The 27,479-nt window shown below is 38.5% G+C and overlaps 3 protein-coding genes across 11 annotated transcripts in view; 1 reads left to right on the forward strand and 2 right to left on the reverse strand.

Annotated features, from left to right (window-relative positions):
* Positions 1 to 2,983: 2,983 nt before the first annotated feature.
* On the reverse strand, positions 2,984 to 4,126 carry LOC122837397 (gastrotropin-like). Its single transcript, XM_044127734.1, has 4 exons — positions 3,985 to 4,126; positions 3,727 to 3,887; positions 3,562 to 3,651; positions 2,984 to 3,427 (listed from the first exon to the last, which is right to left on the reverse strand). The coding sequence occupies exons 1-4, from the start codon at positions 4,049 to 4,051 to the stop codon at positions 3,368 to 3,370; spliced, it is 378 nt and encodes a 125-aa protein (XP_043983669.1). The 5' UTR covers positions 4,052 to 4,126; the 3' UTR covers positions 2,984 to 3,367.
* Positions 4,127 to 4,254: 128 nt separating this feature from the next.
* LOC122837395 (hepatitis A virus cellular receptor 1 homolog) overlaps positions 4,255 to 27,479 on the forward strand; it is a 72,137-nt gene continuing 48,912 nt past the window's right edge. For 2 of the 9 annotated variants that reach the window (XM_044127733.1, XM_044127732.1), the window contains exon 1: positions 4,440 to 4,977. The gene's annotated coding sequence lies outside the window, so the exon portion shown is untranslated. Of the gene's footprint in view, positions 4,342 to 4,432; positions 4,978 to 27,479 lie in introns of those variants that run through there. The other 7 variants (XM_044127726.1, XM_044127725.1, XM_044127730.1 and 4 more) reach the window with 7 other exon arrangements.
* LOC122837394 (alpha-1A adrenergic receptor-like) lies at positions 6,843 to 23,812 on the reverse strand. Its single transcript, XM_044127724.1, has 2 exons — positions 22,137 to 23,812; positions 6,843 to 7,622 (listed from the first exon to the last, which is right to left on the reverse strand). Exons 1-2 carry the CDS (start codon positions 23,098 to 23,100, stop codon positions 7,057 to 7,059), a joined length of 1,530 nt encoding a protein of 509 aa, XP_043983659.1. The 5' UTR covers positions 23,101 to 23,812; the 3' UTR covers positions 6,843 to 7,056.

Consider the following 27,479-nt stretch of genomic DNA (forward strand, 5'->3'; position numbering starts at 1 on the left):
AATGCTGGCCTCACTGCCTTCATCTGGACACAGAATGAAATCATGGAAAACACAGTCCAGTGTGAGTATGTGGGGGTGGGGTTGTCATGATAAGTATTTGTTTCTAACCAAGTATAAATGACTCAATTTACCACAATTTACTGAAAATGATTACAGATATATTTATTTTTCAGATCAGGGATAAAAGACAGGTTTAGTTAGGCTGCAGGATCAGTGGTTGCATCCCTTTCTGCAGATATCACAAAACTGTCGACAGTTTTGCTGCAGCTCGTTCGTTCGTTCACTTGTCATGGATTTTCCCCAATTTATTTCTGCCAAAGACTTATTGTCCACTGTAGGTAGGCCTTTGTCTTTTCAAGTCACACTCCTTGAAGTCTCTTGAACAGTGATGTCAGTGACGCGTTACTTTGCCCACCTGTCTGAGCTCGGGGAAGTGGGAAAGGCTCATGGCAGCGTGGGAATTCTGGCTCTTTTTAGAGAACCGACTCTTTTTTCCTCGGATCACTAAAAAGAGTCGGCTCTTTCTTCTCCAAAGCGGCTTTTCCGATTTATTAATTTTTTGTTCCTTAATTTATTATTCAACAAAAAAATGTTGCGAAATGAGTGAGAGCTCATAGTCGGAAATGACTATATTTAACAGCTCTAATTCTGGGTAAGCGTCAAGTGAAATGTGAATTTTGAGTTTTAAAATACCATATGAGTTTGTTACTTGTTACATTTACAGATTTACCTGCGGAAAATTGATGGAACGGAGCTTTTAATTCATAAATCTTTCCATTTTGTCTAAAACTTGTGTTTCAGACAAAATGGGAAGATTGTGTTTAACTAAAATTGTGTTTCAGCAATCAGAATGCTTCTGTTACATGACAGTTTACTGCTCTAAAGTAATGGGTTGTAAATGTTTTTCTTCTCTGAAAAACACACTAGCAATAAATCTCAGGGTCTGAAAGGAGTGAAGGAATTATTTAAATCCACAAGGGGGCGTCCTGAACTTTCTTACGCTAAAGACTCAGCATGAAAGAGAATAAAACCCAATCATAGTTATTGTTTTAGTAATGTAGAAAAGTTACATTAGTTAGACACAAAAAAATAAAATTTTAACACTATTTTTGGCTTACGATGGCATAAAAATATAATAAATAAGATCTTTGCTTGCTTATATTCGGTATTGTTCGACGGACTGAGAGACTGCTATGATTTTTTCCCCCTCCATGTATGGGAAGCACTGTGTTGCCATGACGCTGTGACATAATCCAGGATAACAACCGACAGATGACAGAAAGTTCTTAGTGTAGCGACACTGTGCTGTTGTCTTGCATGTTAAGACACAATCACCATGTTCTTTAATCCAACCACTGCACATTATCAGTTCAGCTTTATTGCTATTTTAAGTTGATTTTTCTTTTAAACAAATTAGAGAAAAATGAAAAGTGGAATAAAATTCTGTTTTTATTTTGTAATTTTTTTCAATTTTGTTTTTTGAGTAAATGGTTCATAGTTAAGTAAGGGACTTAACCATGAATCATAAGGGAAGATAATAAATATGGTTGAAACTAGATGATTTTTCGACAGAAAAGTGAATCTGCCTGGTAGTTTCACTGAAGGCCAAGTGTCTCTGTCAGTAGATCACAGTTGAAGTTGGTAATGATCTGCACATGATCTGCACAAATCTGGATTCTGATCAGTAAATAAAGTTTATTTAGTTCAGAAATATCAAAACAACAAGAAGTTTATGATTTACATTTAAATTAAATCCAAGCTAAACATTTAATTAACTTCTGTTGACTTATATTTGTAAAAAAAAAATTATATATATATATATATATATATATCAAAGATAAAGAAAAATGTATTTTACAATTCTTTCTTGTAGATTTTTAAATAAGTAATTTATGAATAAACTTATTATTTAAAGACGGATCAAAAGACACAGATCTATGAACAGTGAAGAGTTTTACCTTTTATCTGAAAATAGTGTCTGTTTGTTCTTGCCATACAGTCCCCTGTATTAATTATTGCTCGAAAGGTCTTGCTATATCAGTTTATTCCTCTGTATTTAATATATTTTCTTAATTAATTCTTGCATTTTGCTCTTCGTGCAATTTCATTTAGTTTCCTTTGATTAGTACTGCCGTTTCTTGGTTTATTGTCACGTCCTCTTTAGTGTTATTAGTTTGCTTCTCCTTTGTATTGACGTTCATCAATTTCACTCATCATGCCATCTGCTGCGCCGCCTCATCATGTGTTTCACCTCATCTGCCCTCATATGAGCTTATAAGAACATCTAGTTCGTTGCTCTACGGTATGTTTTATTTGAAAAGCAAGCGTTCTTGTAAGAGGGAGAAGGGCGCCTCTCAGTGGCAATCAAGATGAAGTACATCTATTGTGCTTTATTTAAGTTTGACTTGACTTTTTCTAAAACAGAAAATGAGTTACATTAAGGTCATTAGACCTTTATCTACCCCCACAGCAGATTAAAAGGAAACACTTTTAATTATCATTATTATTATTTAGACCCAAAGATCCAGTCTTCAGCATCGAGTCAGAATGTTTTCTCTTCACTTCCGACATAATGTAACCATCACCCCCCCTCCAACCCTGTCAATGTCAGCTGTGCTTCTTCTATACGCTTCTTCAAATTTTACCTCCCTAAACTGGCATTTTCTATTTATTAATTTTCCCAAAATATATTTTAAGTCCTACTTTATAAGTTGCTTTATATTTAAATTATTTCAAGGTTGTTGTTTTTTAGAAAGATATTTTAACACTTTCGAATGTTAAGAGTAGCACTTAAAGAAATCACAAGCCACGGATCGGACACCGTCTTGTCTGAGTTGGAACCCACATTGTGCAGCAATATTTTCTTTCAGTGCTTACAGAATGCACACAACAGGAGGTGTTATTTCCATTGCTGAACATAAACAAAGCAAGTCAATTTGCTTGGGTGTTTTTGAATGAATAAATTAGGTTTTTTGTTCTTTGATAATTCTTTAATTTCCTTTATTTTCAATGAAGTGACACATCATCAATAAAAACTTTGCACAATTGTATTTCAAATCTGAGTGTCAAACTGTTCAGTTATTGGATATATAACTGGTTCTGTGATCCGATTCTTGAAGTTGATAATTAACATGTTGAGGATTTTCCTTAGTTCCAATGCATGTCCTGTTAAAGTTGAGAAATTCACACAATACACTGTAATTTAATCAGTTCTGCAAAATCAAACCTCGAAACTCATGACTGACTCATTTGAGTCACGCTGTCAGTCTGCTTGTGGCTTGGTTTAATGTCGTAATTTTCTTTCTTTTGCTTTGAGAGCCTGGAGCAACCGTTGTCTTCCCAAGGAGACATGTTGGGTCCCGCATAGCTAGATCCTCCCACTCACTCTCTTAAAACTCACACTGTTTTCTCCAGGAGTTACACAGGTCTGAACCGTGCACATGGTGGAATTCAGAAAAAAAAAAAGAGAGAGTCTGGGGTTATTTTATGACAAGCTATAACTCATATATTCAACTGACTGTGGGTTTAAATCACTTTTAGAGTTTCAAAGACTCTTCTCACCATTTCTAGTTTATCATTAACAATCTCTGCGGTGAAGAAATATTCTGGAAACTTCAGAGACAGCTTTCCATCATCAAGTTTTGCAGTGCCCTGTAGGTCACAAAGATCAGAATGTCTCAAATAAAACCATTTTTTAAACTTTTCAGTCTAGCGAAAGAGACTTACCGTAAATTTTACACCTTTCATCGACTCCATCTCACACTCCTGACCCAATGTGAAACTGGTTGTCCAGCTCCAGCCAGGGATACTTTGTGTCCAGGTGAAGTTGTCGCCATCCTGAACCACCTCGGTCACCACTTTGTGTTCCGTCTTAGCCGTCTGAAGCCCTGTGGTGGAAAAATCCATTGTCCAATGAAAAATAATTCAATGTTTGAATAAATCATTGTTGACTGAATCAATGTCCAAATGAAGACGTCTTTATACCAATTGCTTCCAAAAACTCTTCATAGTTCGCCTGAGTCTCAAGCTGGTATTTCCCTGCAAATGCCATACTGCTGACTGAGAACAGAGGAGCCGTGAAAAGAGTTTATGAGTCAACAAAGGAGGGGCAGACCTTTTTCAGCTTGCCTCTTCCTCTCCTGTGACACTTTGGGAGTTGCATGAAAAATGCTAGTTATGTGCGCAAGACATAAGCATCTTGTTGTGTTAAGTGAAGGCGCCTTGTTGCTTCAGTAAGAATCTGGTTGTTCAACCATTTTATGATGGCGATCTGGGGAGCAAGTTATAGCCTGCTTGGAGTTGTGAAAGTGGCAGAGAGGAACTGCTATGGTCATTTGGCATGTGAGGAAGAATGGGAGGAACCCTGTTAACTGAGACTTTAAGGCCACTTTAAGTCTCACTTTTAGTCAAACATACTCTCATACTCTGATAACATTGGTTATGTTTGTTTGATAAATATTTGCTTATTAGATCCCAGATAGCAAGTAATGGTAGTTCAACACTGAATTCTGAGTTTTGTGGTTGAATTCTAATAATTGAAATGTCAACGTTTAATCCAGTGTTGTTCAACACTGGTCCTCACTGTCCTGCAAGTTTCAGGCATTCCCCTAATTCAGCACACATGATTTCAATTGATGGCTGATAAACAGGGTTTTGCTGATTTGCAGTCACCTGAAAACATGCAGGTCAATTTGACTTGAGGACCAGGGTTGTGAAAAAACTGGTTATCAAATTCGAATCCAAGTACGCTGTTTCCCATCCCCTACCAGGGATTTATCACGTTTTAAATTAAGCACAGTACATTTTCTTGTATGTAAATATTATTACTGACTGTTTGCACGTTTGTGTTGACACAAAAGCGTCTGCAAGTCAATACAAGGACTGGAACTAGTGGTTTGTCCCAACCGTACAGCCACTTAGCTGCTGGCTTGTTTGCAACCGGCTTCAAGTTTGAATTCTACTCCGAGTATTTTTGTGGTAAGTTTGGCAATATTACTTTTCTCTTAACTGTGTTTATTGAAAAATAACTGTATTGTTTTGTGCCTATTATAACCCAGGTTATTTTGAGGCAGCCAAGACATTTTAATAATTTAGGTCACGGTCCCTTTGTATTATTTTTTTTGTTCTGTCCACCACTCTTGGCCCAAATATGAAATCCTGCAAGATTTAATGGGATTTGAGTGTTTGGTCTGGGAGAGCATGTGGTGGATAAGTATGTTTAGGGCTAGCTGCTGCAAGGGGGCTTTAAATCATTTTAAGTCACTTGTTTTTTAATTTTTTATTATGATACGCTTCTATTCCAGAACAGCTAATTAACAACCTTCTGCAGCAGTCAAGTACTGCAGAAGGTTGTTAATCACCCACAGATTGAATCTAGGTGTGGGGCAGAGGGGAAACACATCCTAGAACATGCAAAGTATGGGGGTGTGAGGTCTGGAATTTAAAAAAAACTGATCTAAACCTGATCCAGTCTTTTGATTCTTGGATTGGTAACTGGTTAAACAGAACTGGACTATTACTACTTGTGTGGAATCCTTATCAGCATGCGGAAATTTTTTGAATGAATTTAATCATCAAGTTATTTGGAGATATTTGTGGTTAATGGAAAATCGAACCAGTTATTTAATGGAAGTTTATCCTGTGTATATTGTAAATAATTTTTCTAGCTCCATTACAAATCACCTTTTGCACATTTTTTCTGTCTCTGGTGTGTTAAATACAACCATGTTCCTCCCTGAGTTGCATCTTTAGCTGTTGATTCGCTCTGTTGGTTCAGAGTTCTGCATCCCGACCTTTGACAGGAACTTCAGAAACAGAAACGGCATTGTTAACAACTCTCCAGTGACTTCCTGTTTACAATACAGAATGCATTTAAAATAATGTTTGTGACACTGATAAGGTCTAAGTGGAAAGAAAGGGATCTATATTTTATAAAGGATTATTAAAGAATTATTTAAAGAGCCATTTTCCTTTGCAGTACACCTTCAAGTCTGTTAGTGTATCGTTTGACCAGTTTGGCAAAAATGTCTCTTTCAAAGAGAATTTGTATTTTCTCCCTCTTCTAGCTTTTTGTATTTGACTACAGATTTATATTCTAAGTTTAATTTAAACTTGGAATATAAGTAATTCTTATGTTCTTCTGAACTAAGTTTCTTCTTTGTTCAGAAGAAACTCTGATATTTTAGTTTCAGAATGTATTTGTGATGACATAAATTTACGCTCACACTTTAAAAAATATTTACCAGGCTGCCAAAAATTGTGAAGGTTGATGTTACCTTTAAGTAGGAGTGTCTGCTACATCATCTTCAGTCTTTAAATGACAAAATAACTTCTCCAAACTTGATAAAAGTAAAAATTGCATTAGTCACCCCACAAGTCTGATGGTTTAGGAATTTTGTCCAAGCCAATTTTTTCCCCCCCCTCTAATACTTGAGGTTCAGTTTAACATCCATTACAGCAAACATTGTAGCGTTTTCTCCAACAGAGAAATTAAGTTGTTGCACATCAAATTGGAATTTTATATTTTATTTTTTTCCATCACATTTCTACAAACACACACAGTATATTTGAAGATTGTGCGCACAGCAGAGAAATACACACAATATTTTATTTTCACAAAATACCACAATATCAGACAACTGCAACAGAAAGGTCGTCTAATGCCTGGCCGCTCTTTGTTTTACAAGAAGTTGCTTTGATTTTACAAATCAGGTTCAGTCTTTTTTTCTTTTCTTTTTTTTACAGGAAATATGAGTCAAAGCTAAAAATGTTTGAAATGATTTAGCTTATGTTTCTCCAAAGTACATCTAAAACAACATGCAGTTCTCTTTTTGATCCAAACAGGGCAGAAAAAAAAACAGGTATATTTGAACATCTTACTGGTCACTGCTCACTGAGAGAAACCTTTCACCAATTGCAAACACGGAAATGAAGGGATCAGCTCCACAAACTGATCACTGAAGACATGCCACTGACGGAAGAAGCAACACAGGCCATGTACAGTGAAACCTGCAAAGCGTGTACTCCACTAATCTGTAAATCAGAAGCTGCCTGCAGTCACACCTTGTCATCAGGCATGACGATGTCCCTGTTGAGCCCTCGCTTGTCTTTAATGTTCCCAAAGGAGAAGGAAAACGCACCTCCAGCGGTCCCCTCTGCCCGTTTCCCCTCTCTGCTGTCGCCTCTCACGCCTCCCTGCTCACAGTCTGCGGGGCTGCCAGGCAGCAGGTTGGGTGTGGAGGGCGCTGAGGTGGTGGCTCCCCAAATGTACAACGTTTCTCCCTCTGGACACGGTGGGAGGCCCTGGTTCAGGTAGCTGGGGCTGGGGCTGGCAGACGACGGCAGGGTGCGCTGACTCCCGTTCAGCCAGCTGGAGGTGTGATCCATTGAGCTCTTCCGTGAGTTTCCAGAGCAGCGGAAGGTGGAGGAGCGGTAGTTGTACGTTCTCCAGCCGGGGCGTTTCTGCTGGTGGCAGTGGCACCTCAGGATCCGGATGAAGGCCAGCTTGAACTCGCGGCTGTAACAGGGGTAGATGATGGGATTCAGGCAGCTGTTGAAGTAGCCCAGCCAGAAGATGACTTTGAAGAGGGTATCAGGTGGCCGCAGATGCACATTAAAGGACCCTGAGGACAACGGATAAAAGGAGATGGATAAGTGGAAAACAGCAGACTATTTTGTACAGTAAATCTTATTCTCTACAGGCCAATCTTTTCATCTAAAAGAACCCCAAAATAAATAATAACTCAGTGTTTTGGTTATTCAACATAAACATTCTGTTTTTATTGGTCTTAAATGCATCCGGCCAGTCCCTTGCTTCTGGACACTTGGTGATAAAATCAGAGCTGCAACACGGTTTTGTGCTCAGTGAATTATGGTCAAATTGTCCTCTTCCAGTTCAGATAAATCACTCTAACAAGGCTTTAGGTTGTTAAACTAAACATAAACTTTACAGCATGATTATATTTATAAAAAAAAAAAAAAAAAATCCCTAAGAATGTTGTTGCTTTCAGAAAAATAAATAAACCAAAAACTTCAAACGTTTTTTGATAAAGTGCTTAAGAAAGAAGAGTCCAGGGATTAACTTTAGAAATTGTTTGTGCTAAAAATTACGCAATTAAATGGGGGAAGAACTTTTATTCTAAGCCTCTTTGACTGAATATGCTGAGCCTAGATTATTGCAAATGACAAAATGTAATTATAGAAATATGTGGTTCTGCTTTTTATGATACCAGGCATCCAGCAGGCAGTCTCAGTTCCTCTTTCTTTTGATCATATTTGTCCAGCTAAACTAAACCGGTCACGTCTCAGATTCTTTTAGTTAAGACAGGCTGAGCAGGTTGCTCAGTTTTCTCTGCACTTGTCTCACTTTAGCAGACAAATCAAAATGAGGTAGAGGATATGGCTCATTTATTTTAAAATTCAAAATTTCAAATAACCTTGATTTTTATTACACACTAACAGAGCTCCATGCTAATCTGCAGTTTGCCGCCCCATTGATAAATTATCAATTATTAGTGGAAGAACTGTACAGCAGATCTCTGTACATTTCTGTATGGTAATTTTTCTGCATTAAATTATTTTTGTTGGTTTCATGTATAAGTATTTTTTCTAAAAAAATTAAATAAATAATTTTGGGTTTTTATCAACTGTAAACCATTTTTCTCAAAATAAGATTTAAAATATATCAATCCATATTACATACATATCTATGTGTGTAATATAGATGTATGTAATATCTGAGTATGCAATATAGATTTCATAAATAAGTATTACATGCTTATCTATGTAATATGTGTTTCACATTTTTTAGTAGTCAGTTTTGTGTGATTCGGTTTATTACTACAATTCTAACGCGAGTCTGTGGTGATGTAAGTAAAGCTATAGGTGAAGACGCAGCGCAATTTATCTATCAGAAAGTGAAAAGGAAGAATTGTTAAAAAAGATAAGTTGAGTGAATAATTAATTTGACTGGGGAATAACAGAAACTGTTAATATGAGAAAACATAACTTAGTAAGTAGGACAAAAACATAACTGGACTGCGTGTAACTCTTGGTTTCATGTTTAGGAATGTTCCATATTTATCCAGCAGGTGGCAGCATTGATTAAAACGTTTTGCACAGAGTGAATCAAAACATCACCGCTACCAATCATTAACCATCAAAAGACAGATTTTATGATTAGAAGTACCTTTTAGAAACGGGTTATGTGCTCATCTAAATAAAACATTGTAAAATATTTTTAAAAAGTACAAAGATTGATGGAATCTTGGATTCGTCTTTAATTCTGTGGGAGAGTTTAATTTCTTTGAGATGGAATCGTTAAATGAAATGGTAGGTTTTACGGAGAGGTTATGAAGCATAAAGGGCAGCAACACACTTCTGCCTTCCATACACAAACTAACAGATTAATGTTGCGTGTAACGCTCAGGAAGACCTGAGCGTAACGTATTGAAACTTATAATGTTTAAAAATTAATGACTTCTGCACTTGTATCAATCTACACTTGATGATACTCGCTGCCCAGATGTGGTTGAGATTTAATAGGCGAGAATAACAGACAAGAGTGCGGAGGAGATGAGAGGAAGTAGATGGAAAAAAAGTCCATTAATACGCACAGCAAGAGCAGGATTAGCGTGAAACAAAAGAAAGACATTGTGTTCGCATGCAGGCAGATGTGAAGAGTTCTTAAATTAAAGCGACCCACGTTCTTACATTAATATCAGGTTCCCGGAGAGGCTGAAGATGCATCGTAATTTCAGGATTTCAAGTGTGAAATTAGTTCTGGTAATGTATGACAGACGGGTGGAGGCATCTCGGTTTGACTTTTATAGGAACATCAGAAAGAGGGCTTGAATGATTCCTTAGAGCACTGCATGTTTTATATTTCACTGCCACATGTTGAATGATGTAGGTGAGGGGTCTGCATACACATACTTACTATTCTTCTGAATGATAATCCCATAAACAAAATAAAATCTCTACCTTGAGTGTTTCTGAGGCTTAGATGAACCAGATAGAGTTGTCTTGCCCTCCTGAGCTGCCAGTGGCTTTTCTAAGCAGCTGGTATTTTCACATGATTTATTTTTTTTCCCTTTCTGGAAACCCACTTAAATGTGACTGCATGACTGTGTGAGTGACGAGGATGACTGGGAAACAGGGTATGCCTCTGCAGAGAGAGCCTGTCTTTATCCATCTCAATTTAGGCATCAGATCCTGAAGAATTCTGGTGGTGATGAGTGCTTTCGTCACAATCCCTAAAGGATCAAGTGTTAAAGGAAACTTTTCTCTTTGGTACTTAAGAGCATTTAATGTCTGATTTCAGAGATCAGTTTTTCCAGACTGCTGCGTCGGCTACAACCATTTAGCTTCTCGTTTACCCAACTAGGCAGGAAATTAACAAAAATTCGCCTTTAGTGGTTCTAATGAGGCGTGAAAGGGAGCCAAATGACCCAAACAACTACAGAGCAAATTATTTTTTTTATCACTTAAACATGGAACTCCTACCAGCCCAAAGGAGCTTAAGTCAGATTGCTAAACTCCCAGTTTATGACAGCACAAATAAAATATTTAAGATATTCTGCAGAGTGCGCTGCAGTGGAGTTGGACTAAAACTTGTGACCCATATACTGAGGCCTTGGTCCTAGACGTGGCTGTCACAGGATCGAGTTCCAGCCTGTTGGCCAGTCTTCACTCTGATTCACAACCCGCTGTCCGGTCTGACCGCTGTTAAATAAGTCATTAGAGCTGAAAATAAGACAAAACAACAACAAAAAATAATACACACATATAAAATAAAGCTAGTAGTTTATTCTATTTTATTTTGCTGAAGTTAATGTATCAAAAATAAAAACCACAACAAAGTTATTTACTAGGATAACTACCTTGGGACGACACCGGCCAGAATAGAGTTGGATGTTAAATCACGCCCCTGTGAAAGCAAAACCGCGCCCCTGACAAGTATTCAAAAGATTCCGACTAAGAGGTCGGAGCCAAAAGACACTGAGAGCCTCGGCCAAGCGTGGGGATGAGAAGAGGAGTGGGCCTGGCTGTGGTCGGAACGAAAGAAGCTCTGTTGCCAACTTGGCACTTTGTCGCAATAATTAGCAACTTTTCAGACCACTTTAGCAACTTAGACACCTTTATGAATCATAAAGTAAATAATTTAACAGTGATTAACAAAATAAGCTCCCCATTAAAAAAAAGAAAATAAAAAATCACATTTATTTGATCCACACTATCTGGCTTTGTCCTCAGCTTTCTAACTATTAGTCCAAAGTTTTTGCTATTCTGTCGGACATTTTTGACAAGAAATTGGAGCTTGACTATGGAAGTTCCATACTAAACAAACTGCGAAACAAATGTTCTCAAAATTCAGACCAAGCAATCTGATAGTCATAACTATTTCTACTATGACACACACAAAAAATAGACGTTTGGCGCATTGTGTATCTGTGCCTGATCAAATTTTCTAGACGTTATTTGAAGGCAGACACTTGTTTACATCAGTTTTCATGGTTTGTGATGCATTTCAAACTAAACACCAGCACTGCATCAGCAAGGCAATGAGATCAAGGGGGATTTGTTCTGCCAGATAGGATTGCGTGAAGGTGCAGATTTTTTGGGGAGGGATGAAAGATTTCTGGAACACGGCAGCTTTTGTCTTCCTAAATCTGGCCTTCAAGCCAAAAGTGCAATCAGGGAAGCAAATGGTTTGACTGTCAGGATGGTAACTCACAACATAATGGTGATAAAAACCAACATTCAGAAACAATCAGGGTTTGTAGAGATATGGGAACACTCAGGAAGGGAATGTGTGCAGCTACAACTGTAGTGTACTGAACAGGCCTGGATTGCATTTTGGTACGACTTCGGTACTATGAGAAACGTATTCATTTAACATTGTGAAATTCAAATTAGTCTAACTTTTGTCCTAAGCTATGTAACTGAGCATCATCACATCAGTGTTCTTTCTACAGCTAAACAAGGAGATAGCCTTGTGTTGAGGGGTTGTTTTTTTTCCACAATAGTCGGCAAAAGACCAGTCAGAACTACGAGAAGTGTAGCGATAAACTCCTCCATTTAATGCTGTTCAGAGTGGACAGCCATCAAACACACGTACTCCTAAGAGCAATTTACTGCTACCTTCCAGAAAAAAACACTGACATTACGGGAACAACTAAGCCAAAGTTAAGATCTCGATTTATTACAGATGGAGTAAAACATCCATCAGACATCTGGCATTTTTTATGAGAGACTAATGAGTTTTTAAAAGAAAAGTTGTACCCGAAGTGATAATTAAAGAAGACCTGTTTCTTAACAAAATGTTTAAACTTTTATTCTTCTGTTAAGTAAATGCATTAAACGTCCAAAGCATCAACTAACAGCATGTCCTTTGATGCACATTGTCTTGAGTTTAGCAAAACAAAAATCCAATGGTCGTTAAGAGCTTATGATTTGATCCAAAAACATAAGCTCTTAATCCAGTTTTAACAGGATGCAAAACTCTGTATCCTGTTAATTCCTTCATTTGCTGTTTGATTATAAACTACAAATTGACTAAAAATAAATCCCACCCTATTTTTCAAGTAAGAATTCATGTTTGAAGCCTTAAATGTACTCAAAAGCATTAAGTTTACTTAAAACACTTTAACAAATGTGTCTACTTCATAACCTTATTAAGGACCATCAGTTTTGACGGATCAGACTGAAAAAAAACTGGAAATATTACTGGAAACATTATTGAAACATTTTATAACATATCCAGGCTTCTATAGCTAAAAGAAAATCCAAAGGATGAATGGATGGATAGTAGAACAGATATAAAATTGGTATTAATGCCAAATGTGTTTTTCTTTGCTCATCCAGACCCGGAAAAAGCATAATATCAGATTCTATACTTCTGTACTTCTTGCAGTTTTCTGGGCCTCTAGATAAGACTACGTGTTAATCTGCTGCTTAAGGCAACAAATAATGAAACATTTTTCTGTTACAGCTTGCATTATAGAGCAGAAGTATTGAGACTCAAATCCAGGGAACCGACCTATTAGATGGAAGCAAAGCGAGGCACTCTGAATCCTCACTTCATTTAAAAGCCTTTCTGATGGCCTGTGACAAACACAGACATGCTACCTTCCTCCTGGGAGGAGCTAATAAAAATCTTGGCCTCTATAAAGAATAAAGAGGTGGGCCAAGGCCGTCACGTTCATGGATCTCCATTACACAAGCATGGGGAATGAAGGGTAGGAAACACAGGATAACGGCGGAGTGGCCTGTAGCCACATTGGGAACATATTTGTTTGTTTAAGTTCCATGTGAACTCGCTCCATTTTTGTTCTTTCAGGACTGTTTATGTTCAGAGCCTATAGTATAGGAGGATGCGATGGGCTTGAGCTGTGAGACAATGGTATAAATATACAGCAGATAACTGCGGGAGGTTTGATGTGGGTGGTGGTCTTGGGTTCTTCTGTTAAGAAGACCGCTCGCACCTCCTTCCTGAGGACAGGCACACACACACATCTCACTCCGAAACACAGGAACATCTTAACAAAACTCTGCATCCTGTTATTCTCACTAATTGGAAGGAGCGATGCCTATTCTCTGCCATGTGAAGCACACACACACACACACACACACGCAACCACACACAGAGTATGTCTTTCTATCCTCACAAAAGCTCTGCAATGACTTCCTTTCATTTTCATTAATTTCTATACCCTAAACGTAACCTAAATTCAATTCACCCCTCAACCTTAAAGCTAAACTATAATCTAAAAACAGAACTTCTTCTTATTGGGCCCCTGGCTTTGAGCCCATAAGGACCTGTGGGTCCTCACACGTAGTACTTGTTGGAAAAATGGGCCTTGCAAAGTGAGAAATGCAAAAACACACGCACACAAACTTCTCCCTCTGAAACTCACAAATCCTGTTTCATAACACCTATAAACATGATTAATGTGACTCAGATTGAAAGCACTACGGCCCTAACACAGAGCTTTCAGTCAAACCGCAGTGTTGGGATATTTTTAGGAAATCACACTGACAACCCAGAGACCCCTTGCCTTCACCTTCCTCCTGCCCCACAGACCCTACTGCTCTTCTCTGCCACCTTTTTCATACATCGCTTTGACATGCTACCCTCTCATTATTTTTCCTCTTCTAAAAAAAAATCCCATCGGTTACCCTGGTGCACAGCTGATCATCAGCTCAATGAAAAATGCACAGAAAAAGAAACATAAATTTCACATTCTCATAAAGGAGGATACGCGAGTGCTGGTTTCTGCCACATTTCGCATTTGGACGGCACAGTTTACGGCGCCTTCGCAGGATATTTGTGCTCGCTCTGGCTGTTAAACCATGAAAATATGTGTTAGGATGTAACACATGCAGCCCACTGATCATTCCTCTTTGTCTGAGAAAGACAGGGGGGCGGGAACATTGAGATGCATGACAAATGTCTCCACTGATGGGTCTCTGTTCTGCAAATTGAGTATAATCTATAAAACTCTTAGGGTAGTGAGGGCAGAGTTTAACGGGGTGTATTAATTAATTAATGGACATCATGAAGCTTTAGAGTTTCAAGTCATAGTAAATTGTTCCATGTCTGTAAACTGAGCTGTTCTTCTTTTTTTTTGTTTTTCTCCCCACCAGGGGATCTTTTTTGTGGGCTCTAGTGTCCCTTATATGACAGTAGGCTGACAGGAAAGGGGGAGGGAGAGGCGGGACGACATGCGGCAAATGTCGCCGGGTCCAGGAATCGACGTCGAGGATTCAAGGCCTCCAAATGTGGGTCGCGCTGTCCCCTACGCCACCACAGCACGCCAAAACTGAGCTGTTCTTGATGGAGATACATTTTTCTTTCATGCTTTCCACTTTTAGTCTACTGACAACCTTCCATGCATGTTGTTGACTGTTATAGACAACAGACCAACATAAAGTAGTGCAGGACTGCTGTCCAAATATTGTTTTTTCTCCCGCTTTTTCTAAACACCTTAAGTTGTTTAGATGTTGTTGGAAGATTGACAAAAATCTTTTTTACGAAATAGTTAAAGCTCAGATGGAGTTTGGCTGGAGAGCATCACCCAGGTTTAGGTCTGGGATTGACTTCATCGAAATCATCCCATTGTAGATCTGGTTGGATGCATTTGGTTCTTATCCTGTTGGATAAGAAGTTTCCAGTTTGCTTCAGCCACTAGCAGGTTTTTTTTCCAGCTTGTCCTTTAGCCCCATCCATCTTCCCATCAGTCCCATCTGGAGGAAATCCATCCTGCTGTATGATGCATGAGGTCAAGATGCTCTGGAGCAAGTTTTCATTCATCTTGCATTCATCTTTTCCTATATCCTCACTAGTCTGCCAGTTCAAATGCCCCTCCCTAACCTGTTTCTGTGGTCTCTGACATTCCTCCGTATGGCTTTGGTTGCATGGGAGAAAGGTGGCTGTTAGGAAAGTTAAAGCATGGATACTAAAGGAGTGTCGCCTGTTATGATTTTTTAAAAGTACGATATAGTACAGAATATGTACACAGCACAAGCAGGCAGTTGAGTGAAAACTAGACCCAGTCGTCATGACCTTAATGATTAATTAAAATGTTTGTACTAGTATTCACGCATGTATCCTCACTTGATCCTAACCGATTGCTTAAATTGTGTAAATCTTGTATTTTAATATAACTTTCTTTAAATTTTATTTAAAGCATTAAAGTAATTTATGCAATTCAAGAAATTTGTAGAATTTGTGAAGAGTTTTTTAAAATCTGGTAATGTACTTTAAGAATGCTCATTATATCCTTACTGAAATAAACGTAAAAAAAATAAATAATGTTTACCATGATGATATGAATGTGTGTTTTTCAGAAAAAATCCCCAACTGTTTAACATGAGGCTAGTCCTGAACTGATCTGGGCAAAAATAAGGGTTTAAAACAAAGTAAGACCAGTAAATAGTATACATCTACAGTATAAAAAATCTTGGTTCCATTTTTATCTTAACTAGAACTGAATAGAGCTGTATTTAGAAATAATGGCATAATAAACAATGGGAACTCAGATGGAAATCTGTGTTTTTATGCTTACAAGGCCACCTAACTCAGCTTCTGATAGCTCGATTAAAAAAAACTATTTTTTGCTCCTTTGAGAAACACTTGTTGGCTGAATGTCAGAAGTGATATGGCCTCGTACCAAAAATTTTAAAATGAATAGAGGAAAGTTAGAAAAATAGGAAATCGCTGGTAAAAAATTGGCAGACTGAACTTGTGCTTTTTTAAAAAAAGATGAGAAACTGCTCAGATGTTGGTTGGAAAATAAAGATGAAAGAGGATGAAATTTCTTGGCCAGCAGGAGGTGGAAAATGAGTGCTGCTGGTAAGTTTTTAAAAATCCAAAATGCATGTTGCATTCGGACACCTTTACAATTTTCTCTCTAAATATTATGATCAATTGCCTTCAGAAATCCCAAAATTAGAGTCCATTGTGTGTAATATCATCTCTGTATAAATCAAGTTAAACTACAAAGGCCTCTGATGGACATTAGAAAACGTTAGTGCAGAAACGGCTTCATGAGCACTAAAGAACTCAGTGGAAAGGTCAGGGGAGAGAGGTTCAAAACAGAGTTAGATTATAAAACATTATCCAAAGCTTTGAGCAACTCACTGAGCACAGTTCAAAGCACTATCAAAAAATGGAAAGAGATTGTGACAACACGAGCCTAAAAAGACACAGCAGTTCATCTAAACTGACAGATCACACAAAAGGAGAGCATTAATCAGGGAATCAGCCAAGAGGTCTCTGGCAGAGAGTCACATATCAGGCTGGCAAATCTGATGACAGGACAACTGTAAGTCATGCACTTCACAAATCTATCGTTTATCGAAGAGAGGACAAAATCTGTCTTTACACCTCAAAAAAAGTGGTGGCAACATCATGCTGTCAGAAGCATTTTCTTCAACAAATACCTGATGAAGATGAATTGAACTAAATCGAGGGCAGTGCTTCAAAAAAAGCCTGTTAGAGACGGCAGAAGACCTGAGACTGGCTTCTGCTTCAGCAGGTCAGCGACCCCAAACACACAGCCAGAGACACAATGGAAATGTTAGATAAAAAGCCCTTTAATGGCTTAGAATAACTTAGTCAAAGTCCAGACCTGAATCCAACAGAAAAATGTTCCAAATACTTGAAACTTATTGTTCACAGAATCTCTCCAGACAACTTGATCTGTTTTGCACCGAAGAATTGGGGAAAAATCTTCTGTCTCTATATGAGCAACGCTGGTATGAGCATTTAGCTGTAACTGCAACATGAGGTGGTTCTCAAAATTATTGACTCAGGGAAACTGAATAAAAATATATGCAACAAATATGTAATATTTACATTTTTGCTGTAATACAAAATGTGGGAAAGTTTGAATATAAAGGATCTAAACATTCATAGAAATGGATGGAGATGCTGAAGATTGGTAGCTGTAGCAAAGTAGACACAACATTTATTGCTAAGAAATGTAAAGCACTTTTCTTTTAAAGCTATTAATAGTGTTGCCTGAACCAAAAGAATGAAATGGAAATAAAAATATAAAACAATTACACTTTAACATAAAGTTTAATAAGGATTTTTCTTAATTTCAGCCTCGTCCTCAATAGTTTTGAAGGTTAATCTAAAAGAAAATATTTCTTGCCAATACTTTAAAGAACATAAATCTAAAAGTAGATCACAGCAGTCTGCTAGGTAATTAACACATTTTGTGTGTAAAACTGCTTCTGACCTTCAGAGCAAAGCATTTACCTTGAACCACTGACTCTAAAGCTTTATTATTTTCAATTATTTCTATTATTTTGAAATAATTCAAAAACGAAATTATTGTGAGAAATTTTCTTATTCAATTTGCAATGTTTATTTTATGTTTTGAAATAATTTCTTAATGCCGGTGATCTAATATCAAGGAGTATATAAACATGTTTAAAGGCTCTTGAGGATAATCTGACATGGCATGCCAAACAGCAGAGTAAAACCTTGTGGACTATACAGCAAAAAAGAAAAATGTTAAGTGACCGGAGTTTTAAACAAGCAAATTTAGTTTTACTCTCATATAATTCCTCTCCATTGCTGTAATTAGATTTTTGATATACAGTATTTTCTTTTGCGTACTAAGATACAGGAATGTGATGTGACCCAATGTTAAATCCACTGATTGAGTTTTTTTGTGGCTGCTTTTGATCAGTAGTTGAAGGCTTGGAATACCGCTAACATTATAAGAAAACTTTGATCTATTTTCTTACAATCTTGACATAATTTGATTCAAGTTGAAAGCGTAAAAGGCAGCGCAGAAATTTAAAACTCAGAACAAATTAGTCAACCCTGGTTGTCTGCTTGCCATTTATGTTCAATAACCCATGGTATTTACAAAATCTGAGCCAGACGGGGTAGATCAGTAATGACGGGGGAGGAAGGGGAGAGGGGGACCGCATAGTTTGTCAAGCGGCACTCAGGGGTTGTGACCTTTCAGACCTAAGGTCACGGTAGCTCTGTCTGGAAGCACGCAGCCTTACTTTCATCTGTGCAGTCTAGAAATCTACAGAGATGGACAAGAGGCAACCATGTCCAGCCTCACAGATAAAATCCTGAGAGAAAAACACAAACACACATTCAACCCATGCATTTCATGTATGGCAATCACCCTCCCTGTCCCTCACACACACACACACACACACACACACGCACTCTGCAAGCTGGAACCCCCATCGGCACACATCGCCTATCGGTGACAGCATGCAGCTGAAGAAAGCTGGGTTAATAACGTGTGAAAACGGAAATCCCACTCTGTGGGTGGAAGCTAACAAACGCTCAGGGAGCAACAGGAGAAGAGTGCTGCCTGAGATCCTATCGGACTTGGAGAATTTTAATTCAGACCAAAGTCTCACCAGAGACCCGAGGTGCACAGTCAGAGAGAAAAACAGTAACTAAAATGGAAAAAAAAAAAAAGGAAAGTGTGCACCTTCTAAAAGATTCAGCTATGGCAGAGAGCGTCCAATGAAGATGAATTGTAACGACTTTCCTGCCAGGAAAGACTTGAACTTGTCTACTTTAAATCTGCATTAAGTAAAGAGGCATAGTGCTTTGTCTCAGTGTATCAGTATGCCTCACATGGAGAAGACCGCAGCATTGGGAGGGGAGAGGGGCTCCTTGGCAGTTAATGCCATGGTGTTACATAAATGGGGCCTTCCGGCTGACCCTTCTCTACACTTTCAAGGCTCCTAAATCTGCAGCATCTCACCAAGAATACCTTTGAGCTACAATCTCTCCATCTTTGAGGCTATGAGGCTCAAAGCCTGAGGCATACACACGCTCTCATCTGACCACACCAGACAAACACACACAGAGGCAAATCTCCACAGAAGCAGTAATGCAGTGCCTTGAAAATGAAACAAGTGCGTAACACATTTTGTGACAGTACAACCACTAATTTTTATATATTTCTTTGGAATTTTATGTGGTAGGTCAACACAAGGTAGTGCCAAGTTATAAAGTGGAAGGAAAATGAAACATGGTGTCTGGAATCTAACTGAGCCACATGGAGAATAATTACTAAACAAACGGGAATATAACAATAATGAATCCCAGAATATACAGTATTAAGCTATTTTTGCGACAACTTCCAGGAAGGTGCAATCACAGCAGGAATCCCAATGATCTTATGGAGCTGCAAAACTTAGCCTGCAGCGATGTCGGCTCTCTTTTGCTTTTGCTCCCAAAAGCTGATAGTGGTAGACACACATGGACGTCTTGCTGGCCGAGTAAAAAACTGGATCTTCGAAGACACTTTTGATCCAGAGTGTGGCCTGCTGTGTGTGTAGCCAGAGACTGTATCTCAAGATGCTCCAAGAAGAACCCTTAGGATGGAAACAATTTGTTTTATTCTATTGTGATTTGCTTTTTTATGTTTGGCTGCCAGTCTTTTATGGCACATGTGGGACTAATAGGGGTTGCTAAGTAGCGCAGTAGCTAATTTTATTAACACACCTGCCATCCAGATGCCAAATTGTGAGTCGATATCTATGGTTTGTCATCAGAGTCAGTAATGCCATTCGATCACTGTGAACGTGTAGTTCTTTGTTAGGTTTGAAAGCTAATTTGCTAATATTCCACGTATTATTTAATACCAAACCTCACCAGGCAAGTCAGAAAGCAACAACTGACAGAAACTGTGAGATTTTGGATATAAATTGATAATATCTGACTCATTCACTGTGATTGCAATTAACAATTTTCCTTGGCACTTATTGATAATTATTTATAACCAAATGTTGCACAGTGGCATTTATTCATTTATTTCTTACATATTAAAAGTATACACTTTTATTCAGCTCACCAAATAAACTCCCATAAGGTTCTGTCTCTGGATTTTCCTCTATTTATCTCTATCCATCTTCCCTTAACTCTGATGGCTTCCCTGCCCCTGCTCAATGAAAAAAAAAATCCAACAGTATAATGCTGCCACCACCATGTTTCATCATGGCGGTGGTGTGTTCTGGGTGTTGTATATTACCATTTTTCCTCCACATAGTTATTTGCAAGCCAAAAGTTTTACAGAATCTTCTTCAACATGTTTGCTGTGTCCCCTACATGGCTTGTGACAAGCTTAAAATGGGACTTCTTGTGGCTTTCTTTTAACTTTCTTGCATTTCTCTTTCCAGTATTCCATAAAATCCAGATGTGTGGAGGGCATGAATAATCTCTGCAGGTCCTCCAGAGTTGGCTTTTTATCCGCAGTTTCATACACACAGACAGAGAATTAGGTTAGTATTTTTGTCATTAGGTGACTTGTTAGGAGTTAGTGCTGTTGGATGTGTGCAGCTGTTTTAGATTAAAATGGAATAAATACAAACTCATGCCACGTCCTATATTCAAAAAATAAAGTAAAGGTTGGTCCTTTTCTATCCAATTCATAAATATGTAGAAAGACTTGGAGGTTTTGTGACCTGCTCACCGCATTTTTCCTTTCTTACATTGCTCAACTCCATCTGCAGTTTCTGAAACAGACCCGTTAGTGTCTGTCACATCATGGATTCTCGGCAAGATTGACGAAAACTGAGCGGATCGGAGGACACAACCGGATTAACTAACAGAGAGGAAATACAGCAAAAGATAACAGGAATTGTTTGGATAAGTTCAGCAGGAATTCCTCCTCAAATTCCTAAGTGTTTCATTACTTATTACAGTCCCTAAAATAAACGAGTAAAATCTCATAAAGACTCAGAGTTTGTGGATCGTGTCCCACAGTCGGTAGAAATATTAAGTCTCAACAAAGCTGCTGTCTGTCGTCTTCGCCTGCAACTCCTCCTATAGACAACTAGAGATGCACGAGTAAGGCTGTTTCTCTGGCTTAAAATGATTAGTTATTGTTATAATATTAAACATATTTATGCACTACAGCATCAAATGACTCCCAATTTGATTTTATGGTGCTGAGCAAAAAAAATACATGTAAGTACATGCTGCTGGTTTATGCGTATATATGGACTGCAAATAGTGAGAAATCTAAGTCCTGATGCTTGCAATATGGAGGGGGGAAATCTGATTTTTTCAGACCTGCTGATCAGAAAGCAGTGGGATTATGGGAAAACATTTGTAATAAATTAGAATATTGCTGAAGAACATTTAAAAAAATAATAATACAGAGATATTGGTTTAAGTACAGTTTGTGCTTTTAATACTTGTTTGGGCTCTTTTAACATAAATCACTGCCTCAGTGCGGAGTTCCCTGCCTCTAAAGACTTTTTTCTTCCACTTAATTTTCCAATAATATATTTGGACATCTCATTGTGTAAACAGTAAGCTTCCACTTGAATTCATAATTATGTAATGTATGAATGTATATGTAACCTCTGAGTTTTACTATTTGAATCTAGTTACTGAAATGCACTTTTGATGATATTCTGGTTTCTTGGGATACACTTGCATGTGCTTAATTTGGACATTTCTACGTTTGTTACTCTGAGCACTAAGATTGTCCCTGTTTTCATATTTTTGTAACGTTTCTAAATTAGAGGATGTTCGGGATTGTGGCAATATTTTTTGCAAATGACTATAACATACCTGTCATCATAACAGAGTATAATAGAGCGCTTTGTCAGATGTGATCTGCTGAACCTACCTATAGGCAGGGCCAGAAAGAAAGGCAACCAACATAGGACGAACATTCCGACAACAACTCCCAAAGTTTTAGCTGCCTTCTTCTCCCGGGAAAATTTCAGGAGCTTCACAGTGAGGGAACTCTTGGCCTGGTGCCCACGGCCTTTTCCGGTGCCCGGTGCGCAGGGGTCCTCGTGCACCTGAGAGCCCTTGTGGATCCTGAGGGTCAGCTCGCTGGTGTTCATCCTCTCCCGCATCACGCCCGCCTCCAGGTTCTTCGTGGTCCTCTTGGCCACGATGTAAACGCGGCAGTACATGGCCAGGATGACGGCGAGCGGGATGTAGAAGGAGCCGAGAGAGGAGAAGAGCGCGTAAAACGGCTCTTCTGTGATGAGGCACACCGTGTCGTCCGGCGCCGGCGGCTGCTTCCAGCCGAACAGAGGTCCGATGGAGATGACCACCGAGAGCACCCAGACCCCGAGCATGGCCAGCAGAGCCCGCTTCTCCGTCACAATACCCGGGTACTGCAGCGGGTGGCTCACTCCGATGTAGCGGTCGATGGATATTACGCACAGGCTCATGATGGACGCCGTACAGCACAGCACGTCCAGCGCAGCCCAGATGTCACAGAAGATCCGGCCGAACACCCAATAGTCCAGGATCTCCAGGGTGGCAGAAACCGGCAGCACCGTTGTCCCCAGCAGCAGGTCGGCCATGGCCAGGTTAAGGATGAAGTAGTTGGTGGGGGTCCGCAGGTGCCTGTTGCACACCACGGACAGAATGACGAGGATGTTGCCCACGATGGCAAAAACGATGAAAGCCCCCAGGACCAAGCCGAGCAGGGCGGCGCGGGTGAGGTCCAGCTCGCCGAACGCGGTGTGGTTCGTCCTGGAGATGTTGGTGGAGTTGACCTGCATAGAGTTCCACTCGAGGTCCGAGGAACCATTTTTCCACAAGTTTGTTACATCGTCAGTGCTCAAACTCATTTTGAGTCACGACGTGCTCCATAGCAGGCTTTCTATCACTTTAACTAAAGAGTCTGTAGCTACTCTTGAGCAAGTGCTCAAACTTCCCTACGTCCGCATAATTTTTTTAAAAAAGTGCCGAACCATGAGTCCACGTTAGTCCATTGCGCAGCCGATCTGTTCGCAGGCAATCCCTCTACCTCCACATTCACGGGGGTTCTGTGGAGAAGTGAGGGCTGTGGCAGTCATCTCCTGCCTCCTCTCCTCCTCTCCCACTCACAGCGCTGCCACAAAGTGACCAAACGTACCCAAAGCGAGCCGACAGAGTGCGCATGACGCACAGCACAAAGACTCTTCATTATTTTAACCATGCAATTCAGTTAAACAAATTTGTATGTTGCGATGCAAATTATTTTTTTGCGTTTTCAGGACAAAATTATTATTTGTTGCAATACCTTCGCGATTTTATAGCTAGACCTGAACAACTTAGCTGCCTTTATGCTGGTAGTGACATACGGGAACACCCCTTTTCCCACCAGAAGAGGTTGCCTAATTGAACAAATAAAGTGTTGCGCAAAAGGCGCATTAACTCCCCCTTGTCCTCCCCATGGTAAATAGTTGCCTTGATTTAGAGGGCCTTTGTTGCATTTTTTAACACAGCAAATTAACAAAAAACAAAGGCAAGCTGAAATAACCTGTTAGGAATTGAGCTGTGAATCGAACTATTTTGTTTATTTACCCTCCAAAAAGGAAAAACTGTCTCGAAAAATTTATAAAAAGACTCAGTGTGGTACAACAGAAGGTCATATGAATAATGAAGCATAGCACCTTGCTTAAGTATTCACGCTGGTTTCACATTTTAGATTAAAAACAATCAGCTGCAAACTTTTTTGGGATAAGTCTCTACCAACTTTTTTCTTCTGGAGACTAACATTTTTGACCGTTTTGTTCCAAAATAACAAAAACTTAGTCAAAATGGCTAATCTGTAAATATGTATTTACTACATTTGAAACAGTTTTAAAATTTCCTTAAAGCTATTTGTACTGAATTTTAGATAAACACTCTCATTATTACTGTAATTGTTTACTTATTCTAGCGCCAACTTGTGGTTACAGCCCAAACCTGCAGAGGTTTAAAAGATACTGTGTTACAGTATTTTTGTTCAGACAGAGTTACGATACTTTTGATTAATAGAAAGAGAGTAAATCTCAAAAATCCTAATTCAGGACCTTTATGGTGGTCAGCTTGTGTGTGAAACTGCTTCCTGAACCCAGTTTTATCCCAATGAATCCCAGCATTGTCCTCCAGAGTGAGAAGGTGCAATAAACAACCCTCTCACATTGTTGCAAGAGGAATTTGTAGCCTCTGACTGCATCATTTGGGGTGAAATAACGTATTGTCAACTAAAACATTTTATTCTCTGCAGTGTTTTTCCAATAACAGACCCTTAACAGTATTCTCAGCTAAAGCCAAATGATAGCTTATGACATGCAGGCACTATAACCAACAGCTTGTGAATTTGTGATTGTTTTATTGACAGCAAACGCAACATGAACGGTTTAAAATGTGAAATTGATTTTTGCATGCTTATTTGTGTAGTCCTACGCAGCTGTTTGTTCCAGTTTGACTTCTCATTAGTCAGCAGGAATGATCAGCGTCTCTGCTATTGATTAGCTGTGGGATGTGTAAGCAATGAAGGGTCACCGGGAGGATGTGTGTGTGTGTGTGTGTGTAAAAGGGAAAGAGAGAGAGAGAAAAAAGGAGAAAACAGGATTGTAAAAGCGGGCTTGGCAACTTTTAGTGTGATGATGATCAGAAGGTCCAACAGTAAAACTGAAGTGAAATTGTCCTCTACGTTTATACCCCTTACTCTTTTCAGTCATTTCCTTCTCTCTCCTTGTTTTGTTCCGTTGCGTTACCCTTTATTTTGTAAGTTAGTCTTCTTCTGCTAATTAAACTCCACTAAGATAAAATCTTTCTATTTCCCCTCTCCTGCTTTCGGGTGCAGCACACCCTCCATGCAGTCAGCTCACTGGGGGATTGAGAGGCCAATGTATAGTGCAGAAAGTGCAAAGAAATAGACAGAAAAGTAAGGACCACACACTCCATAATAAATTCTTAGAAAGATATCAATAAAAATGTGTATTATAACAAAGAGAAAAGTAATAATATTCTATTCCAAAATCACTGAATCTTAGTCTTACACCATTCTTCTGACATGTCTCTAGTGAAAAGCTTCTTCTACTCCTTATCCAGTATCTGCAATGACATCGAGATCTGGGCTAGTCCAGAATTTTCTGTTTCTTACTCCTTGGCCAGTTCTTGGTGGGTTTACTGGTGTGTTTTGGGTAATTGTCATGCTGTTGGGTCCATCCCAAACAACGACTCTTCCATCCCCATGCTTCAGAGTTGATTTGAGGATCTATTTATGGAATGCCATATTTGGTTTTATGCCAAACATTTCCTCCCTCCTGGTTATGGACTCTATGTGCTGTGAAGACATGTTAGGTTCTTTGGACAATTATTTTTTTAGTATATTGTAATCTGTATTTAAAGAGAATTTGCTCCAGTGCCCAGACCTGGACATTTTAGCTGCTGCTTCAAAGTTTCATCATTTCTTTTTTTTTTTTTTTTAACTGTCTTCCACTCAGTGAATTGAAAAATATTTTTGAGACATATTTAAATCCCTTACCAGCCTCAAAAACCATTACAATATTCCTGAACACCAAACCAACCATATCAAGTTTAAATACAATAAGCCTCCTTCAAAAAATAATATTAAATATCTGATGTATGTCTGATGTAATATACATTTATGGGGTGTTAGCAGCCTTGTGATTTTACAAATCTCCTGTGTTTCCTACTTTATACTTTATATATTTATATATTTTACAGAACATTTTTAAAGGTCTTCTCTTCAGTTTGTATTAGTTTATGATATTGCTTGTGTTTTTTAGTATTGGTAATACTAAGCGTCTCCTGTATATCCAAAAATACTAGAACATACAAGCAGTTGTCGGGTGTCCTATTGATTTCACAGGATAGTTGATGGTAAAAACGATGAGCACTGACTACACTGTGTATGCTGATTGCCTTTGCACTAAAATTTACCCCCAATTTGGATAATTGAAGAAGAAACATGTTGTCTTTATTCAAAATCCCGTCCTGAACCAAGTGCTTCCTCATTGCTCTGTATCATAGGAGACTAAGTTTTATAACTTCTGTGTTTTTTTTTTTCTTTCCTTATAAACACAGACATTATTCTGCTATGTTCTGTCGGCATTGTTTCAGATAAGTTAATTAATTGCTTATGGCTATTTACTTTAAACAGGATGAATAGCCAATAATAATTTTTGTTCTAACCAAATTTCCTCTTCGACAGATTTGATATGGATCTTGCACATACCCAAAAAGTAATTAGTGGACTTCTTGACAATATTCAATAATATAATACAAATTAGAAAGAATAAAATTAATTTCCTTTTGATTGCATCTGAAAGCTGGGTGGTTTTCCTGTTATTGTAGTTCAGAAGTGTAAAGTTCATCTTGAGTTTTGTGTGACGTTGTCTTAATCAGTTGGCACACATTGACAGATGACTCTGCACCACTAACAACTCCCTGCCAACTTTCCTCTTTTCTTAATTGCAGTGACGTTTTTCCTATTTTTGTATTCATTACCACAGTCCATTTGGTTCTTGATATACTTTAGAAAGGTATCTGGCTGGATGTATGACGGATTATGATGTCAGGATTCTGGGTTGTTTAGAGTTACTTTGGTGTTTCGATTATTTCATTTTTAGTTTCATTATTATTCTGTTCCTTGATTATGTCAACTTTGTTTCTGTTTTACTTTAGTTCAGTCCTTCCGCAGTGATTCTAGATTATTATGTTCCTTATCTTTTGTTAATGTTAGATGCATTATCTTAGTGTTCTCACCCTGGGGTGCAGAGCACTGGAATAGATTGTTGGTAAAAACAATTTGATTTATTAAATTAGCAAAATAATCGTTTTGTTATTACACTACAAAAACAGCCACTCAAAATGCTTTTAGAGGTAAACATATTTAATGAATCTTGTTACACTTCAGGGAATTCATTGATCAGTATCAGACCTCAACATCTATCTGTGTTTCATTGCTGGAAGTCGGTATTTGATTATTTGAGCCGTGTTTATGGATGTATGATTTTGTGTCCTTGCTGCATGCATAAGCAGGAACTTCCTAAAGATATCAAAAGTTATGATCTATTAATTCAAAGTTTGGTCTCTTTGGCTAACAACTTTTCAATTTAGTGTGTAGAACTGTTAAAAATACATTTTGCAGGGAGAAAAAATATATACTGTTCTATAACTTGCACTTTGCAGACTGATAATGTACCAGATAAAAGTTGAATTAGCATAA

Source organism: Gambusia affinis, linkage group LG09 (genome assembly GCF_019740435.1).
Source record: "Gambusia affinis linkage group LG09, SWU_Gaff_1.0, whole genome shotgun sequence".
Taxonomy (NCBI): domain Eukaryota; kingdom Metazoa; phylum Chordata; class Actinopteri; order Cyprinodontiformes; family Poeciliidae; genus Gambusia; species Gambusia affinis.

What these genes read in the sequence shown, in the direction of transcription:
- LOC122837397 (XM_044127734.1), bottom strand. Translation starts at nt 4,051, where the DNA reads ATGGCATTTGCAGGGAAATACCAGCTTGAGACTCAGGCGAACTATGAA. An exon ending in AGAGTTTTTGGAAGCAATTG is followed by an intron (nt 3,888 to 3,984) that starts GTATAAAGACGT and finishes TTTCCACCACAG; the next exon opens with GGCTTCAGACGGCTAAGACG. An exon ending in TGAAAGGTGTAAAATTTACG is followed by an intron (nt 3,652 to 3,726) that starts GTAAGTCTCTTT and finishes TGTGACCTACAG; the next exon opens with GGCACTGCAAAACTTGATGA.
- LOC122837394 (XM_044127724.1), bottom strand. Translation starts at nt 23,100, where the DNA reads ATGAGTTTGAGCACTGACGATGTAACAAACTTGTGGAAAAATGGTTCC. An exon ending in CTTTCTGGCCCTGCCTATAG is followed by an intron (nt 7,623 to 22,136) that starts GTAGGTTCAGCA and finishes CGTTGTCCTCAG; the next exon opens with GGTCCTTTAATGTGCATCTG.